Source organism: Ranitomeya imitator, chromosome 1, assembly GCF_032444005.1.
Source record: "Ranitomeya imitator isolate aRanImi1 chromosome 1, aRanImi1.pri, whole genome shotgun sequence".
NCBI lineage: Eukaryota > Metazoa > Chordata > Amphibia > Anura > Dendrobatidae > Ranitomeya > Ranitomeya imitator.
This window is the reverse complement of record NC_091282.1, coordinates 550505041-550524404: the sequence shown is the minus strand read 5'-3', so window position 1 is coordinate 550524404 and position 19364 is coordinate 550505041. Positions and strand designations below refer to the sequence as shown.

The following is a 19364-nucleotide window of genomic DNA, read 5'->3' as shown; positions in this document are numbered from 1 at the left end:
AAAAAATTTTTATAAAACATTAAGCTTAAGATTAATAGGGGTGCCCAAACTTTTTCATATAACTGTACTTATCATAAAACTATATATAATAATCCCACAAATCCTAATATCAAATGGTGCAATCAGAATGCAACTTGCAGTAAGCTAATGTGCATGTCCCCATAAGGCCTATAACTATAATTATAATAATCACAAGACACCTTTAATGGTTGGAATAAATGGCCGTGAGGTTTTATTTTGAGTTACAAAATCCAATTAATTAAATAAATAACCAATAAATAATATCCATAAGTTCATAAGTCCAAATGTCCATAAACTTCCAGAAACCAAATCCACCCAAAGTTGAGTGATTTTTACCCACAAATAAAACCAAACGACAAGTGAATGATAACATAAAGGGAGGGAGGGCGGGCTCTTCTTTTCTTCAAGCGCCGGCGAACTGAGTATCCAACGCCGGTGCTCAGGTATATATCATAACAAAATCTGCCCAGCAACTGATTGACAACCAATCATCCATCAAAAATTTAGGCGGGCAAAAAGCCAGTCAGAACCAGATCTGGCTGCTTTTACATACAGTAACAGTAAATACCCTGACCTCAACTTGACCCCTAATATTCATGGCATAAATGAATGTGCCAGGCCTATGTGGACATGGGACCCCCGCTATATTTCTGCTGTCTGAGCGGGGGGGCTTACATTAGGAGGTAGCTCTCTCCAGGAAGTGGACTACTAACTAACACCCAAATCTGGTCTACTGTGACATTCAACAAATGTCTAATGACATAATTTACTGTGTCAGGTCCGGTGCCACTCCCATCATGGTTTCATGTGGGTCAACACGTGTGCCAGAAGGAAAAGAGGGTATCCATATCCATACATGATGGATACATCTCCCCATCAGTCCTAACTTCCTCAATCACATGAATTTTCTGAATATATACACCCATCGTCAGAAAGATGTAATGAGAAATATCAGAAGTAGGCAACATATGTATTTGCTATCTTGTCCAGGTGTTCTATAATTCTCTTTGATCAAATCTGTCTTACATGAAGAACCAAAATGATTTGCGCAATTCTACATCCACAGATCTGTAGTTAGATGTGTACAAGTGTACCTATAAGAATTGATGCTATTTTGAAGAAAGATAAGTCACGCCAAATTTTGATTCAAATTTCTCCTGTGTTCATTCACTTTGCATTTGGTTAATTGATCATATAAACTATTACCTTATATCTGTGACATCATTCTTACTTTGCAAGCATTTTTACAACACCTGCCTAAACATTTTGCATAGCACTGTATATATATATATTGTGGAGATATAGCTCATCAGGGATCTCTGCTTTGGCCCAAGCAGGTGGCTATGGAGTCAATAGCAGGCTAGCGAGTTCCACACAGGTATGTGTCAGGTGTATTTATTGTACACATGAAGTGACCGAGGGCAAGGTCGCCCATGTATATCGATGATCTGGCCCAGCAAAACTTCCACACTCAGACTCCATTTTAACAACCGTATCTTTACTGTTATACATTTTCCTTAACACAGCAGAACACAATAATAGACAGTACAGAATATGCCTATTCACGGAAATAACGTGTAATATCAAACTGTCCCTCACTTTCCCTATCCACACGTTACCAGTTCCTTTGCTCCAGGAGATTATCTTCCCACGTCGCAGGCCTGTCTGTCACTGTAGGGGGACGCTCCAGCCGAAGAGAAAACAACAGGGATCAAACAAAACTCCGTCTCTCAGGTCCAGACTGTAGTCCTTGGGATTCAACAGGTAAGGGTGGAATGTTCGGCCTCTCAACAGAGGACCCGCTTACAGTTCATGGGCTCCAGGATCTGTGAAGATGTCACCGTTGGGTGCTCCGCAGTGTGGGAGCTGGGAACAATCTGGATGTCGGCTTCAAAGAGATAGCGGTCATCCAGGCAATCTTCTATATCGCATCTACAGGAGGACGCCAGCACACACAGACCTCTCTCTGCACACACCAGTTTCCCGGGCTCTCTTATTCCCTCCCCTTCCTGTTCACATGACATCACAGGGGGAAGTTCTGCCAATACAGTTTGTTTCTCTGTAATCACATTCGGCATAGGTATAACTTCTGGCCACACGGGGGCAGTGTCTGTCACAGATTCTATGTCAATGATAATAGAACAGTCACAGCCGGCCAGCTCACTACACGCCCCCCCGCTAAAAGGTTGGCAGTCCCTGTCAACAACTGTCTCCAGGGTGGCGATGGCTGTGGAGGTTGTAGGACCCGGCTGCGAAAAAGGCCACACATATTGGTCTCTGTAGGACTGTCCCGGGGGCACCCCTGCGGTGGTCCTCGTTGTCCGCCTAACGGGTGCTTGCTTCTTCCCCCGATCAGTCACCCCAGTCGGTAAGTCAGTCGAGGAGGTAAGGGGTTCAGACGTGTCAGTCAGGCGAGCAGGGGTAGGGATGTCTTCCACCTCTTCACCCCCGGTATAGGTGTCTCCCACAGCATTAGTGATATCCATCTCTCTAGGTATTACAGGAGGGGGGTCAGGCTGAAAACGACAGGGGCACAACATGTTGCGGTGCAGGGTGCGGAGGCTGCCGCCGTCTTCGCCTTGTACTTGGTAGACGAGGCCACCAGGGTACGGGTGTCCAATTACTCGATAGACTTCGGTCTCCCACTTGGGCCGGAGTTTTCCTTGCGGTTTCTTTATACGAACTAGGACCAGTTGACCCACACTCAGTAGGTCTTCTTGTACTGGAAGTGGATCAGCGTGGACCTGGTCCTGGATCTGCTGCTCCACCAGCCGGTAGACAGTTTCCATCCTTTGACGGTGTGCTTGTAGCCAGGAAGGATAGGTACCACAGGTGTCTTCATCAGAGTTATACAGGTGTAGCTCATGGATGCCTTTGCCTGGGCGGCCAAAAAGGAGGGTGTAAGGCGTGTATCCGGTGACAGAATGGACTTGATTGTTATAGGCCCACAGCAGTTCTGGGAGGAATCGAGGCCAGTCGGGCTTTTTGTCTTCTGCTAAGGTTCGGATCAGTTGTAAGAGGATCCGGTTGAAATGTTCACACGCGCGATTCCCCTGTGGATGATACGGGGTGGTCCTGGACTTCTTGATTCCATACATCTGCTGAAGTTCTTCAATGACTCGCCCTTCGAAACACGCCCCCTGATCAGAGTGCAGCCACTCCGGACACCCGTAGACCCGAACGAAGTGTTGACAGATGGCCTGTGCAGCTGATTCGGCAGTCTGATCTTTGGTAGCAACAGCGACGGCGAATTTCGTGAAGTGGTCCACCATCACCTGACAGTACTGGTAGCCACTATTCGCCATTCCAATCAACAGATAGTCCACCATCAACAATTCGAGGGGCCTGGATGTGCGAATAGTCTGAACGGGTGCACGCTGCTCAGTAGACTTGTGGAGTTCACATGTGCGACATCTTAGGCAGACATCTTCAACCAGCTTACGGAGTCCTGGGCAAAAAATGAATTGCTGGGTCCACCGGAGGGTCTTGTCTATGCCGAAGTGGCCGTTCCTTCTGTGAGCTTCAGCCACCATCTCATGGGCCAGCTGCACCGGGACGACAATCTGCAAACATTCTTCCAGCATATGGGGTAAAAGGACCCTGCGATAAAAGACCCCATCCTTCACGATCAGCCGATCCCATTGGGCAAGTAGGGCAGAGGTCCTGGTTGATAGTCGGGCTCTTACTTCGGAGGGTGGTTTCTCTTGTGTCTTCACGTACTGTTTCAGTAAGACGTGTTCAGGGTCTCGATCTTGAAGCTTGGCCCATTCTTGTTGGGAAAGGGAGGACCCCACTACGGCTTCGATCCCGCCTACAGCATACTGGCGGCTATCTTCTATTTGTTTAGCTAGCCGGGCAAAGTCGGGCAGTTCATCTTCCTCCAACTCTTCATTCCGGTCCCCCACTGGCGGGGATGATGTCACTCTGGAAAGGCTGTCAGCATTCTGATTCTAAGTCCCCGCTCTGTATTTAATTTTGTATTGGAATCTAGAGAGCCTTGCCATCCAGCGCTGTTCCATTGCCCCTAGTTTGGCATTTTCTAGGTGGGCAAGAGGATTGTTGTCTGTCACGACCAGCACCTCTGCCCCTGTCAGGTAGCCAGCAAATTTCTCTGTCATAGCCTAGGTCAGGGCCAGGAGTTCCAGGCGGAAAGAGTTGACGGGGTTCTTTTCAGTGTCACGGAGGGATCTACTGGCATAGGCTATTACGCGTTCCTTGTTATCTTGGACTTGGGAGAGGACCGCCCCGAGACCTTGAAGGCTGGCGTCAGTGTATAACTGGAACGGCAAGGTGTAATCTGCAAATGCCAGAATAGGGGCGATGTCAAAGCAGCTTGAAGCGCCCGGAAGGATTTTTCTTGGTCGGGCCCCCAGCTGATGCGTCGTCCTCTGGGACTGTTCGCGGTCCCTCGGAGAGTCTCATGCAGTGGTTCTGCAAGCCGGGCAAAGTCCTTGACAAATCAGCGGTAATAGCCCGCTAGCCCCAGGAAAGCCTGGACTTCTTTGATGGTAGTTGGTTGTGGCCACTCTCGGACAGCTGCTATCTTCTCTGGAGAGGGTTGGACACCTTCGGCCGAGATCCGGTGTCCCAGGTAATCGATCTCCTGCTGGAATAGACGGCACTTGCTGGGCTTCAACTTCAAGTCGTGTCTCTTCAAGCGCTGGAGCACTTTGCCAAGCTTGTGAAGATGATCCTCAAAGGTGGCGGAGTATACCATGATGTCATCAAGGTATATCAGCGTGAATTCGAAGTTGAAATCTCCCAGACAGCGTTCCATCAGTCTCTGAAAGGTCCCTGGTGCGTTACTCAAGCCGAATGGCATCCGGTCAAACTCGTACAGGCCCATGGGAAGGATGAAGACGGTCTTTTCTCTGTCCTTCTCACTCATGGGGACCTGCCAATATCCACTGGCCAAGTCTAGAGACGAAAAATATTTGGCCTTCTTCAGGGCGGTCAGTGACTCTTCGATCCGGGGGAGTGGATAGGAGTCCCGGATCGTGCAAGCGTTCAGCCGACGGTAGTCTACGCAAAATCTCAGGGATCCATCTATCTTTTTGACTATCACCAAGGGTGCAGCCCATGGGCTCTGGCTCTCCCGCACCACTCCAGCGTGTAGCATAGATTCTAAGAGGCTTTTCACCTCCTGGTATTGTTGAGGTGGTATTTGTCGGTACCTCTCGCGAATAGGGGCAGTATCGCCCGTGGGAATCTCGTGTTGGATACTGGTGGTGTACCCAAAGTCGGTGTCATGCTTTGCAAAGGAGTCTTGGTGTTCTCGCAGTAGTCTCTCCACTTGAGACACTTCCTGTTTGGTGTACTGGGACGGGTCCAGTTGCACTTTTTCCAGTAGTTTTCGCCCAATGTCTTCATCATCTGCTTGAGCATTTATGGCTGAGACAGTTACCGTCCAGCCATCTTCTGTAGACGGGGTGAATTGTAAGGGCCCCATGGGGTTCACTTCTGTGGGTAGAGCATATACTCTGGCAAGTTGCGTGCCAGCTTCAAGGGCTACACGTACGTCTGCGGTGTTGTTCAGCCGGACAGGGACTCTTCCGTTCCTCACGACGGCTAGGGTGCGGGCGACTAGTGGGTTTAGCTTACCCCCACTTGGAGCCCTCGGCTCGATTAACACTTCAACTCCTTCAAGCTGTCGGTTGGTGTTAAGAGGCAGGGAAATGACTGTCTCTTTTTCAGCGGGCAAAGTAATCCGGGTACAGCGGGGCACCTTAATGGCTGCTAGGGGTAGTTGTTCCTTTGCCATCTGTTGAAGTCCAACGGTCCGGATTACGCGCTGGAGCGCCAGACGAGTCGGTTTATGTTTCGTAACCTTCTGCCAGTACTTGGGCCCTTTTCTTGTCAACAGCATAAGATCCAGGTCTTTCAAGATATTCATTCCGATTATTACTGGGGTCTCGGAGCCGAAGCCTTCCTTGATAATGACGATTCCTCGTTTCCCTAGGTCTTGTCCGCAAGCCTTCGTATCCATCCAGGCGACTCCGGTTACTGGAATGGGTAGGTTATTAGCCGCAATTATCTTAATGGTGGTATCTGGATCACAAGCAGTTCTTGGTTTGAGGTACTTTTCATAAAACTGTTCAGAGATCGTGGTCACTTGCGACCCAGTGTCCATCAATCCTTGTACTGCAACTCCCTCCAGAATAACTTCAAGTGTAGGACTACTTGAGGCAAGAGTACTCCGTTGCTGGCTCTGTTTTTCTACACCCCATTCTCTATCCCCCCCTGCTGCTCGAACCTCAACTGCAGGGGTGTCTAGTTTAACGGCGGCCACTGTGGTGAGACCTGGCGTGGCGGCTCTGCTCGTGGATGTAACTGATATTCCGTTCGTCGTGGTAACCGATGGTTTGTTCGTTGAGGACAACGATTCGCCCTATGACGAGGATCACCACATGACCAACACGGTCCTGCGGGACGGCTAGGTTGCATCCGCTGGTCTTTCTGTCGTTCTAGTGTTAACTGTGACACCTGTTGCTGTAAATCTGCTACCATCTGTTTCAGCTCCTCTGTGTCACTGTTGGGCTGTTTAATGTCTAATATGGATCTGCACGCAGCGCTTTGAGTCCCCACATCCATGACGGGTCCCCTAGAACGTTCTATGGCTTCCTGCTTGACTTCAGCGAAGGTGAGAGTCGGCGTCATCCGAATCAAGTCCTGTAGCGTACGGTTAAGATACTGGTCTCTCAGCCCTATAACGAATTGGTCTCTCAGTACCAGGTCACGAGGAGCTATAGTAGCCAGTTGTTCCCCTTTTGCACAGACTTGTTCAAGGAGTACCTGAAGGGCATTTGCATATTGGGGGATGTCTTCCCATTCAAGCTGTGTCCGTCTAAAGAACAGGTATCGCAGTGTTCCCTGGTACGTAGTAGGTCAATAGGTCTTTTCCAGCACCCGCACCAAATCCTCCAACGTACGCTGCCCCCTGACCGTCTCCAGTCTGACTGTCGTCCATGCCTCCCCCTCTAGCGTCAGTACTGCCATTTCTGCCAAGGTCTTAGGGTCATTATTATACATTTCTCCCAGTATCCGCACTTGTTCCGCCCATTCTGGTACGGGGTAGTTTCGTCCGCCAAACTTCCAGACCTGGTTTACAATGGACACCGGCGGCGGTTTCTGACTGTACACTGGGCTTGGGTGGGAATCTTGCTGGGCACAGATCCTGCCGACTACGCCAGATGAAGTGACCGAGGGCAAGGTCGCCCATGTATATCGATGATCTGGCCCAGCAAAACTTCCACACTCAGACTCCATTTTAACAACCGTATCTTTACTGTTTACTTATTTTCCTTAACACAGCAGAACACAATAATAGACAGTACAAAATATGCCTATTCACGGAAATAACGTGTAATATCAAACTGTCCCTCACTTTCCCTATCCACACGTTACCAGTTCCTTTGCTCCAGGAGATTATCTTCCCACGTCGCAGGCCTGTCTGTCACTGTAGGGGGACGCTCCAGCCGAAGAGAAAACAACAGGGATCAAACAAAACTCCGTCTCTCAGGTCCAGACTGTAGTCCTTGGGATTCAACAGGTAAGGGTGGAATGTTCGGCCTCTCAACAGAGGACCCGCTTACAGTTCATGGGCTCCAGGATCTGTGAAGATGTCACCATTGGGTGCTCCGCAGTGTGGGAGCTGGGAACAATCTGGATGCCGGCTTCCAAGAGATAGCGGTCATCCAGGCAATCTTCTATATCGCATCTACAGGAGGACGCCAGCACACACAGACCTCTCTCTGCACACACCAGTTTCCCGGGCTCTCTTATTCCCTCCCCTTCCTGTTCACATGACATCACAGGGGGAAGTTCTGCCAATACAGTTTGTTTCTCTGTAATCACATTCGGCATAGGTATAACTTCTGGCCACACGGGGGCAGTGTCTGTCACAGATTCTATGTCAATGATAATAGACCAGTCACAGCCGGCCAGCTCACTACACACATTTGCCGTACAATGTTACATGTGCCAAACATGAAATAAAATGTCTAAGGCCGTCTGGCCACTAACTAACAACAAGATACTAACTGCAAAATAAACCTACACAACAAGAAAGAAGTTTGTGCAACCTTAAGGTACCGTCACACTAGACGATATCGCTAGCGATCCATGACGTTGCAGCGTCCTGGCTAGCGATATCGTCCAGTGTGACAGGCAGCAGCGATCAGGCCCCTGCTGTGATGTCGCTGGTCGGGGAAGAAAGTCCAGAACTTTGTTTTGTCGCTGGATCTCCCGCTGACATCGCTGAATCGGCGTGTGTGACGCCGATTCAGCGATGTCTTCGCTGGTAACCAGGGTAAACATCGGGTTACTAAGCGCAGGGCCGCGCTTAGTAACCAGATGTTTACCCTGGTTACCATCGTTAAAGTAAAAAAACCAACCACTACATACTTACCTACCGCTGTCTGTCCCCAGCGCTCAGCTTCTCTGCACTCCTCCTGTACTGGCTGTAAGCACAGCGGCCGGAAAGCAGAGCGGTGACGTCACCGCTCTGCTTTCCGGCTGACCGGCGCTCACAGCCAGTACAGGAGGAGTGCAGAGAAGCAGAGTGCCGGGGACAGACAGCGGTAGGTAAGTATGTAGTGGTTGTTTTTTTTACTTTAACGATGGTAACCAGGGTAAACATCGGGTTACTAAGCGCGGCCCTGCGCTTAGTAACCCGATGTTTACCCTGGTTACCGGCATCGTTGGTCGCTGGAGTGCGGTCTGTGTGACAGCTCTCCAGCGACCAAACAGCGACGCTCCAGCGATCCGGATCGTTGTCGGTATCGCTGCAGCGTCGCTTAGTGTGACAGTACCTTTACTGTGTCAGCCTCCCAGACCAGCAGATGAGAGACTGAGATCCCAGCAGTTCCTGATTATATCAGCTGAATCAGACAGGAGTCAAAAGCTGGATTGAATGTGTGAAAGGGAAGCACCAGTCCTTTCAGGCTGATCACTAAAGAAAACCAGGACCGGATTACAGTGAAATAAACAGCTTCACAATCAATACCGTGATACATATGAAATGAAACGGGGAGAAAATTATCTGTTTTCTAGTACTTCTCCCCTTGGCACCTCACATACCCCCTTCCTCTGTTCGAGCCCGTGGGGTCGGACACAACGAGCTGCCAAGCAATGTGTCCTAGACAACGCATCTGCATTCCCATGCGCTGCGCCTGCCCTGTGCTCAACGGAAAAGTTAAAAGGTTGTAATGCCAAGAACCAGCGTGTCACCCTCGCATTGCCCTCTTTTGCGCGAGACATCCATGTTAGGGGTGAATGGTCCGTTACTAGCCTAAATTGGCGACCTAGTAAATAATAGTGTAAGGTGTATAGGGCCCATTTTATAGCCAGGGCTTCCCGCTCAACCACGCTATAATTCTTTCCTGCCCTAGTAAGCTTTCTGCTTAGATAAACCACTGGGTGTTCCTCGCCATTCACTTCCTGTGACAATACTGCACCGAGGCCGACACCAGAGGCGTCCGTTTGGACAATAAACTCCCGTTTAAAGTCAGGGGCAACCAACACTGAGGTTGGTCACAGAGGACCGTTTTTAAATGCTGAAAGGCCTTCTCTGCTTCTGTGTTCCACTTTATTGTGACAGATTTCGAGCCCTTAGTAAGATCTGTGAGAGGGGCCGCGATGGTGGCAAAATGTTTGATGAACCGCCTATAATAACCAACGATCCCCAAAAAGGCTCCGACTTGCTTTTTGGTGACCGGTCGTGGCCAATTCTGAATAGCGTCCACCTTATTGGTCTGTGGCTTTACGACTCCTCGCCCTATGCTATATCCCAGATAGCGAGCTTCTTCCAATCCCAAAGTACATTTCTTAGGATTGGCAGTTAACCCAGCAGCTTTTATTGAGTCCAAGACGGCTTGTACTTTTGACAAATGTGTGTCCCAGTCATCACTAAAGACAATGATATCGTCCAAGTATGCGGACGCATACTGGACGTGAGGTTTTAGGACAATATCCATTAGACTTTGGAAGGTGGCTGCAGCACCATGTAACCCAAATGGCATATCACGGTACTGGAACAGTCCCTGGGGTGTTACAAAGGCCGTTTTCTCTTTGGTTGAATCCGTGAGGGGAATCTGCCAATAACCTTTTGTTAAGTCGATAGTGGATATGTACCTGGCCGAACCCAGTCTCTCTATAAGTTCATCAACTCTCGGCATCGGGTAGGCATCAAATTTCGATACCTCATTTAATTTCCGAAAATCATTACAAATCGAATAGTCCCATCGGGTTTGGGCACCAGCACGATTGGGCTAGCCCAATCACTCCGGGACTCTTCAATGACTCCAAGTTCTAACATTTTCTCGACTTCCTGGGCAATGGCTTGTCTCCGAGCCTCCGGAATTCGATATGGTTTTAGTCGTACACGGGCCTGTGGATCAGTAACAATGTCATGTTTAATCAAGTTAGTACGGCCAGGAAGCTCTGAAAAAACCTCTGCATTTTTCTGTATAAATTCCTTGGTCTCTCGTTTTTGACTTTCAGATAGTGTCTCTGCAATACCCACCTCTGGCAACGCTACCTGGGGGTCATTTACCACAGATGGGGGTGCCCTACGAGGTCCATCATTAAGGCTGGCTTTTGTCATTAGACTCTCCCTATCCCGCCAGGCCTTAAGCAAGTTTATGTGGTAGATTTGTTCAGTTTTCCTCTTGTCTGGTTGATATATCTTCTAGTTCACTTCACCTATTCTCTCCAACACCTCGTATGGGCCCTGCCACTTCGCAAGAAATTTATTTTCTACAGTAGGTACTAATACTAACACCCTGTCTCCAGGTTGAAAGACTCGTGTTTTAGCCGCTCGCTTATATACCGTGCTTTGGGCCTATTGCGCAAGTTCTAAACATTCTTTAACTATTGGCATGACCGCCTCATTTCTATCTTGCATAAGCATTACGTGTTCAATTACACTGCGATAAGGAGTCACCTCTTGTTCCCAAGTCTCTTTAGCAATATCTAACAGGCCTCTAGGACATCGCCCGTAAACTAACTCAAAAGGCGAAAAGCCTGTGGAGGATTGGGGTACTTCCCGTATAGCGAACAGGAGATATGGTAGGAGAGCATCCCAATCCCTCCTGTCCTTATCTACTACCCTTTTCAACATTCCCTTCAGGGTTTTATTAAATCGCTCCACCAACCCGTCAGCCTGAGGGTGATATACTGAAGTACGCAAGTGGGAGATTTTTAGTAGCTTACACAAGTCCTTAAGTATTCGAGACATAAAGGGGGTTCCCTGATCTGTTAGTATTTCTTTCGGAATGCCGGTGCGAGAAAACATATTAACAAGCTCCTTTGAAATTGTTTTCGCATTGGCATTCCACAGAGGCACGGCTTCAGGGTAATGAGTGGCATAATCTAGTACTACCAAAATGTACTGATGTCCCCTGGCAGATTTAACTAATGGACCCACTATATCCATTGCTATCCTCTCGAAGGGCACCTCTATTATTGGTAAGGGCACAAGGGGGCTTCTAAAATGTGACATAGGTGTGGTCAATTGACACGTAGGACAGGACTGACAATATCGGGCCACGTCCCCCCCTAGACCCGGCCAAAAGAAACGCTGCAGAATACGGTGTTTTGTTTTTTCTCCGGCCAGGTGTCCCCCCAAGGGATGTTTATGTGCCAGTTCCAAAACTACCTGGCGAAAGGACTTGGGCACCACTAGTTGCTCTACCTCCACCCCTCGCACTTTGTCTATGTGATACAGCATACCCTGTTGCACAGCTAGATGTGGGAACTAATTTTGAGCCCTTGGGTACAATGGTCTTCCCTCAGAGACCTTTACATTTTCCCATGCCCTTGCCAGAGTAGGGTCCTGGTGTTGAGCGGTCTCGAACTTACCACGGGCCACCTCAAGACCTGGCATTTCTATAGCCTCCTCTAGTTCACTTGCGTCGCCTGCATATACAGCCAGAGGTGAGTATACAGATTCTGGAGTTACCTCTGAGATGGACTCCCCCCCCCCCCCCCCCTCTTGCTGCAATAGCTCAGGGGTTAGCCCCACGGCACCCTCCTCAACTAGAGTACTCATGCCATTTTTAAGGCTCCACAAGTCCCAAAATAAGGGAAAGTCTCTCCCCAATATTACATCATGTCCCATAGACTTTAGGACTGCCGCTTGATGTATTTTGGTTCCTACTGGCGTGGCAAGGGTGACCCAGGCAGTGGGGTAGTTTTTTATATCGCCATGGATGCAACTAATACCCAGGGTTGAGTTCATTAGGGCTCTAGGGTCCACCAAACTGGCATGTACCAGAGTTACTTGACTGCCGGAATCCAAGACGGCATTCACACTATGGCCGTCGACCTTGAGGCAACACACGTGTCGTTCATTTCCTGTGAGGACCTCTGCAACACAGACCGACTGTACATATAACGAAAGGCGTCTCATAGCGTTACAGTCCATTGGCTCTGTAGTCATTGGGCAGTTAGCTGCTACATGGCCAAGCCCGCGACATCGCCAACATTGTATAGGACCTTGCTTCCTCGCCGGAGACGCCTGATAGGGTCTGCTGAATTGCTGTGAGACTGTACCGCCCCCATAGTTCTTTGTGGGTCTGCTACCCTTTATTGCAACGTTCTCTTCTTTTGAAGATGAAGTAGGTTTCGCAGTATTTTCTGGCGATTTCTTGGGAGCCCAGCGAGGTGATAACGTCCCTTGGAGTAGGCTTTCGGAAGCATTGTAGCGTTCAACCATATTCACCAACTGGTCGGCTGTATATGGGTCACCTTGTCCAACCCATCTCTGTATCTTAGGGGGCAAGGACCGCAGGTACTTGTCTAGAACAACACGTTCCACCATCTCTGCAGATGTCAAAATCTCTGGTTGCAGCCATTTTTTTACTAGATGGATAAGATCATGCATTTGTGAGCGGGCTGGCTGATCTTCCACAAAAGTCCATAAATGTACCCTCTGTGCTCGTACATATGTGTTTACTCCCAGCCTTGCCAGGATTTCGCCTTTTAATTTGGTATAGTCCATAGCATCCACTCCACTTAGATCGTAATAGGCCTTTTGTGGGTCCCCGCTCAAAAATGGCGCAACCACTTCAGCCCACATGTCCACCGGTAAATGCTCACGTTCTGCAATATGTTCAAATACGGTGAGATACGCTTCTACATCATCGTCAGCAGTCATTTTAAGCAGGGTTTTTTGTACGGCTTTCCGTGCACCAGCAACACTTTGTGCATGATCCCTCTCATCTCGGGGCTGCCGAATCAAAGCCTGCTTTATTGCATTCAACTGCTCTTGCTGAATCTGGTTTTGCTGGTCCAGGGCTTGCTGGAAGTAAGTATTGGTCTGCTGTTGTTGAATATTTGCCTGCAATAACTGTTTCACTAGTTCCTCCATATTACTGGACTCTTGGCTCTTCAAAAGCACCGGAGCTTTCAGCCAGGACATACACAGAGCACTTTATCTGCAGTCACAGTCCAACAGCCACTATGCCCGCATTCTCCACCATTTGTGGAGATATAGCTCATCAGGGATCTCTGCTTTGGCCCAAGCAGGTGGCTATGGAGTCACAACGAACAATAGCAGGCTAGCGAGTTCCACACAGGTATGTGTCAGGTGTATTTATTGTACACATTTGCCGTAAAATGTTACATGTGCCAAACATGAAATAAAATGTCTAAGACCGTCTGGCCACTAACTAACAACAAGATACTAACTGCAAAATAAACCTACACAACAAGAAAGAAGTTTGTGCAACCTTACTGTGTCAGCTTCCCAGACCAGCAGATCAGAGAGACTGAGATCCCAGCAGTTCCTGATTATATCAGCTGAATCAGTCAGGAGTCAAAAGCTGGATTGAATGTGTGGAAGGGAAGCACCAGTCCTTTCAGGCTGATCACTAAAGAAAACCAGGACCGGATTACAGTGAAATAAACAGCTTCACAATCAATACCGTGATACATATGAAATGAAACGGGGAGAAACATATCTGTTTTCTAGTACTTCTCCCCTTGGCACCTCACAATATATATATAGATATATAAATATATATATATATAAGAGAACAAGTAGATTAAGCGGAAGACTTCAGGGCTAGGTATAAGCGAACTCGTGGAAGTTCGGGTTCTGATACCTGACCTGAACTTTATTACAAAGTTCGGCTTGGGAACCAGAACCCCAACCCCATTGAAAACAATAGGTACCTGAAGTTTTGACCTGGAAAATTCACTCTATGGAACTCTGAACATTGCATTGGACTTCCTGGAGAAATCTGTGTTCTGCGATTAGCACCGGATATTAACTGTTCAGTACGAACCTCAAACTTTGAAGTTCTGGTTCACTCATCTCTATTCATGGCAAATTGTTTATTTCACACCAAGCCACTAATTTTAGAGTCAGTTGTGAGACCATAATATAGTTATATTTTATGGAGTTTGAAAATCCACTAAAACTCTCTTTGTTCTATATTTATACTTTACTGTCTCCCCATCTGGGTGGCGGTATGTGACCTATGATAGGGAGCCGGATCTGTCACTACTTGTGATTGTGTTCCACAAAGTATTTGGATACAGGAAGAGCTAACCTCTTTTTCCTTATGGTATAATGGTGATGATTGGCACTGGTATTAAAGTCCTATTTCATCTCACCGATATACCATAAGATAGGAGGAACTGTGGAAGGTAAACACCAAAATCAGTATAGTAGATTAGATCATATCTGATATCCAAACTTGCTGCGACACAGGATGTGAAAAGTTATCCCCTCGCAACTTGCCACAGAAAGCATCCCTTTCTAGCCTCTCCTGTAATCTGAAACTGTGTGCCCACTTTAGAGTTCTCTATATCAGACCCAGGGCAGGACTGGTTATCTGGCAATTCTGGCAAATGCCAGAATGGCTAGTCTGGTTGTGGGCTGCCTTGTCTGCTACATTGTTAACAGAATTGGCGTTCTCAAGATACCCATACTGTTAAGAGTTGTGACAGAGCACAAAGTCGCTGACTTTCCCCTTAGACTTACCCCAGCAGGCCATAGGAATCATTAGAAATATTGATCATGTAAGAAATCTTGCTTTGCTCCATCCAGGGTAATATTAGTAATATATTCGTTCTGGTTCTTGAGGACGGGAGCAGCATGGGCCTGTGTGATTTCAAATGCCAGGGCTGAATTTCAGATCCAGTCCATACCTGATCAGACCTCCGTAGCTTGCCCTAAATATTACATGACCTGTAGTATGCGAAAAACATGGGATCCACTTAGTAGCAGTTGGTAACAACGGTGCAACATTGCCCAATGTTCACATAAAACATTTGCCCCTTAATGGTTCTGTTCTTGAAATGCATAAAATAAGGGAATTCCATCCTGGTAAGTTGTACTCATGGTAGAGAATTGTAGCAAAGTAACGCTTAAAATATCTTCAACTCTTGTTCTTGTGCATCAGTCTCTTGAGATAACCCTTTACTTCACATTTCTATGACATCGCTGTCAGTGTTCTGTGCACGCATAGTATTACTAGCTATCCTCTTGAGACTGAGGAATTGACTACAATGGCAAGGATTTAGGCATGTTATGATGATGATGATGACTGTGCTCAAACCTCCACAGATTATTCCTATATTCCTATCCGTAGGTTTAATTCTGATATATGTTTTACTTTCACATATTCTGGCATCACATTTCTAGACATCTTGGAGACCTGTCAGAACACAACTGATTATACTTTATGTTAAACCTATGGATAGGAAGAATCTGTTGAGATTTGAGAGCAGTCCTCCTTTTACTATATACCCACGTTATAGTCATTTCTTCTAGTCAAGAGGATAGTGAATGATATTATACAGGCGTGAAGAGGTTTATTATACTTTATTACTCTATCACAACTAGCCAGACTAGATAATAGATAGACAGATCGATACTTTAAGGGAAACCTGTGACATTACCTAATATCGACGATGATTACTATTGTTATTTAAGTTATAATTATAGAAAAAGACAACCCGAAAAGCAAAAAGAAAATACCTAATATCGACGATGATTACTATTGTTATTTAAGTTATAATTATAGAAAAACACAACCCGAAAAGCAAAAAGAAAATTAAATTCTGTGTTAATGACTTTATGGTCTACATGGCAAAAAATGTTTTCATCAACGAGTTGGATTTTGCAAGTGCTTTGCAAATGAAATAAAGGAACAAAAAACCTGGTCACTGAAAAATCTCTTCTGCTAAAGAAATACTGGGTAGTGTGAACTATGCCTAGAGACAAACAATTCTAAGAACAATTTAGAAGACGTGTTATGTTAAAGGCTATAATGCCTTGCTAAGGTCTGGTTTTACATAAATCCAGTTTTAGACAAATTATCTACAAATACGGTACACAACAATTCGGGATCTAGGAGTGGGTGTCCTGTTAAGATCACACCAGGAGCACAACAAACAGTCGTGAAAGATAAGCAAAAGAACGCAAGGGTAATAGCAAAAGACCTTTTGAAGAATCATAATATAATAATACAGAGATAAATAGAAAGTCAAACAGATAAAGTTCATAATATAAAAATACTGTACTTCATTTTTAAAAATAATTAAAAACATATATCAAAACATTGCCTTGGCTTTTTCATCTGATCCCTGCAGCTATTTGTTTTCCTCCTATATTTATATGTGTGATTTACTTTTTATTTTTTAGATACGGAGGGGTGTGATCACAATTGGCACAAATTCCAGGGTTCTTGTTATCGTTATTTCCCGCAACGACGGCCATGGGAAGAGGCTGAAAGGGACTGTCGAAGAAGATCTGGGCATCTGACAAGCATCCATTCTCAAGAGGAGCAAGCATTTATTAACAGTAAGTATAGTATATTTACATGTGCAAATATCTGGGGTGGATATAGACAGCAAGAAAATTATATTGGCCCTTTACAGATCCACTAGATCTATATAATGCTGTAAGGAAATTTTTAGATCAGCCCTTAGATGCAATCAAATAGATAGTGGGAAGTTGAATTTAAAAGGGTTGTCTCTGATATGAAAAAATGAACAAAAAGTCAAATCTGGAAATCTGATAATATAAAAAATAACCAATACTCTCTTGCTTAATCTTTACTTCTGCAGCCCTCACACTTTATTAGTCCTTGCTGGTTCCCATCTTCATTTTGTTTTCACTCCTTTCAGTGATGATGTGTCACATGTGACCACTGCTATCTTTGATTCCTATCAAGGGTGATGTAGAGCATGAGACTTCTAAGCCAGTGACTGACTGCAGCGGTCTTGTGAATGTTTGTGACAGAAGTATAGAAAGATTGATGTGGGCTACTGCAGTGTTAAAATTATGGGCAACTCCTTATACTTTGACAATGTGCAGTTTCAAAGGTTGCACACATGGCAAATGCATGTAATGGAGCATCACTGATGCAGGTAATAAATTGCTACACGTGATCAGTTTTCATCACATTTAACAATAACACCTTTTATAGATTTCACAACCTACAGGTGCTTCTCACAAAATTAGAATGTCATCAAAAAGTTCATTTATTTCAGTTCTTCAATACAAAAAGTGAAACTCGTATATTATATAGAAATTGAATTCTCAAGCAGGACTTGGCACCTGTCCACACTGCCAAAAGGACCTGGTTTAAAAAGAACAGTATCACTGATCTTCATTGGCCAGCAAACCCGCCTGACCTTAACCCCATAGAGAATTTATGGGGTATTGTCAAGAGGAAGATGAGAGACTCCAGACCCAACAATGCAGATGAGCTGAAGGCTACTATCAAAGCAACCTGGGTTTCCATAACACCTCAGCAGTGCCACAGTCTGATCGCCTCCATGACACGCCGCACTGATGCAGTATTTGTTGCAAAAGGAGCCCCGCCCAAGTATTGAGTGCATTTACTGAACATACATTTCAGTAGGCCAATATTTTGGATTTTAAAATCATTTTTCAAGCTGGTGTTATAAAGTATTCTAATTTACTGAGATATTGATATTTGGGTTTTCATTGGCTATAAGTAGTGATGAGCGAGTGTGCTCATTGCTCGGGTTTTCCCGAGAACGCTCGGGTGACCTCCGTTTATTTATGACTGCTCGGAGATTTAGTTTTCATCCCGGCAGCTGAATGATTTACAGCTACTAGCCTGCTTGATTACATGTGGGGATTCCCTAGAAACCAGGCAACCCCCACATGTACTTAGGCTGGCTACTACCTGTAAATCATTCAGCTGAGGAGATGAAAACTAAATCTCCGAGCAGTAGTAAATACTCGGAGGTCACCCGAGCGTGCTCGGGAAAACCCGAGCAACGAGTACACTCGTTCAACACTAGCTGTAAGCCATAATCATCAACATTAACAGAAATAAACACTTAAAATAAATCACTCTGTTTGTAATGACTCTATATAATATATGAGTTTCACTTTTTATATTGAAGAATTGAAATAAATTAACTTTTGGATGATATTCTAATTTTGTGAGAAGCACCTGTATCTCCACACAGCACCTACTTAATTGCTGAAGATACAATAACTCTGGAGACCTATAGCATATTTTGTCTGAAAAGTAAATTAGTGAGTTTTATCTGGTTCAAATATTTGATTTCAAAAGTCAGTTAAGTAAAACCTTAATTGGCTTGTATTTTGCTTTTATATAGGTTTTGGTCGTGAGAATACCTGGATTGGTCTCAATGACAGGACGGTAGAACAGGATTTCCAATGGACAGATAATACAGCACTGGTGAGTGAGCTAGACTAATTACTGTACATGGCCTGCTGGTACATCAGTTTATAAAAAAACTTCTATGTTTGTATGACATTACACTTAAAAAAAATCATAACTTTGTTCTTTGTTCAGCATGACTGATGATTTTTTGTAAACTCAGTCCAATTCTATTAAGCCGGGTTGGACGTTCTGAGCTTGTGTAAAAGCTATGTAAGTAGGTTGTATGGAGAGTGGTGATGCTGTCACATGTCACTCTTAACAGAATCTACAATATATTCTGTAGGATAATGGGATGAATCCATCTGCATGATTAGATTATTATGCATATTGGTGTCTAGTTTCTGCTGCGCTTCACTTTTTTCAAAGCAACATACACACTCTGATATTAATGTCTGTTACAGCAATTTGAGAGTTGGCGGGATCAACAGCCTGATAATTTTTTTGCTGGAGGTGAAGATTGTGTGGTAATGGTTTCTCATGAGGAGGGCAAGTGGAATGATGTCCCGTGTAACTACAACCTGCCCTATATCTGCAAGAAAGGGACTGGTAAGAATGCCCTCATCTGATAATATTTCTTAATATGAACTTTACTCATATATTTGTAGCATTACATTTTCACATATAGACTAATATACAATCCTCAACATTGAAATGGTAATACCA

At 45.7% G+C, this 19364-nt stretch overlaps 1 protein-coding gene across 3 annotated transcripts in view; it reads left to right on the top strand.

Annotated features, from left to right (window-relative positions):
* The window catches only part of NCAN (neurocan), a 380863-nt gene that overhangs the window by 356877 nt on the left and 4622 nt on the right, over positions 1-19364 (top strand). For all 3 annotated transcript variants that reach the window (XM_069767704.1, XM_069767701.1, XM_069767702.1), the window contains 3 exons: positions 16676-16834; positions 18634-18716; positions 19103-19247. In XM_069767704.1, the coding sequence (XP_069623805.1) occupies positions 16676-16834; positions 18634-18716; positions 19103-19247 (387 nt within the window). The remainder of the gene's footprint in view (positions 1-16675; positions 16835-18633; positions 18717-19102; positions 19248-19364) is intronic.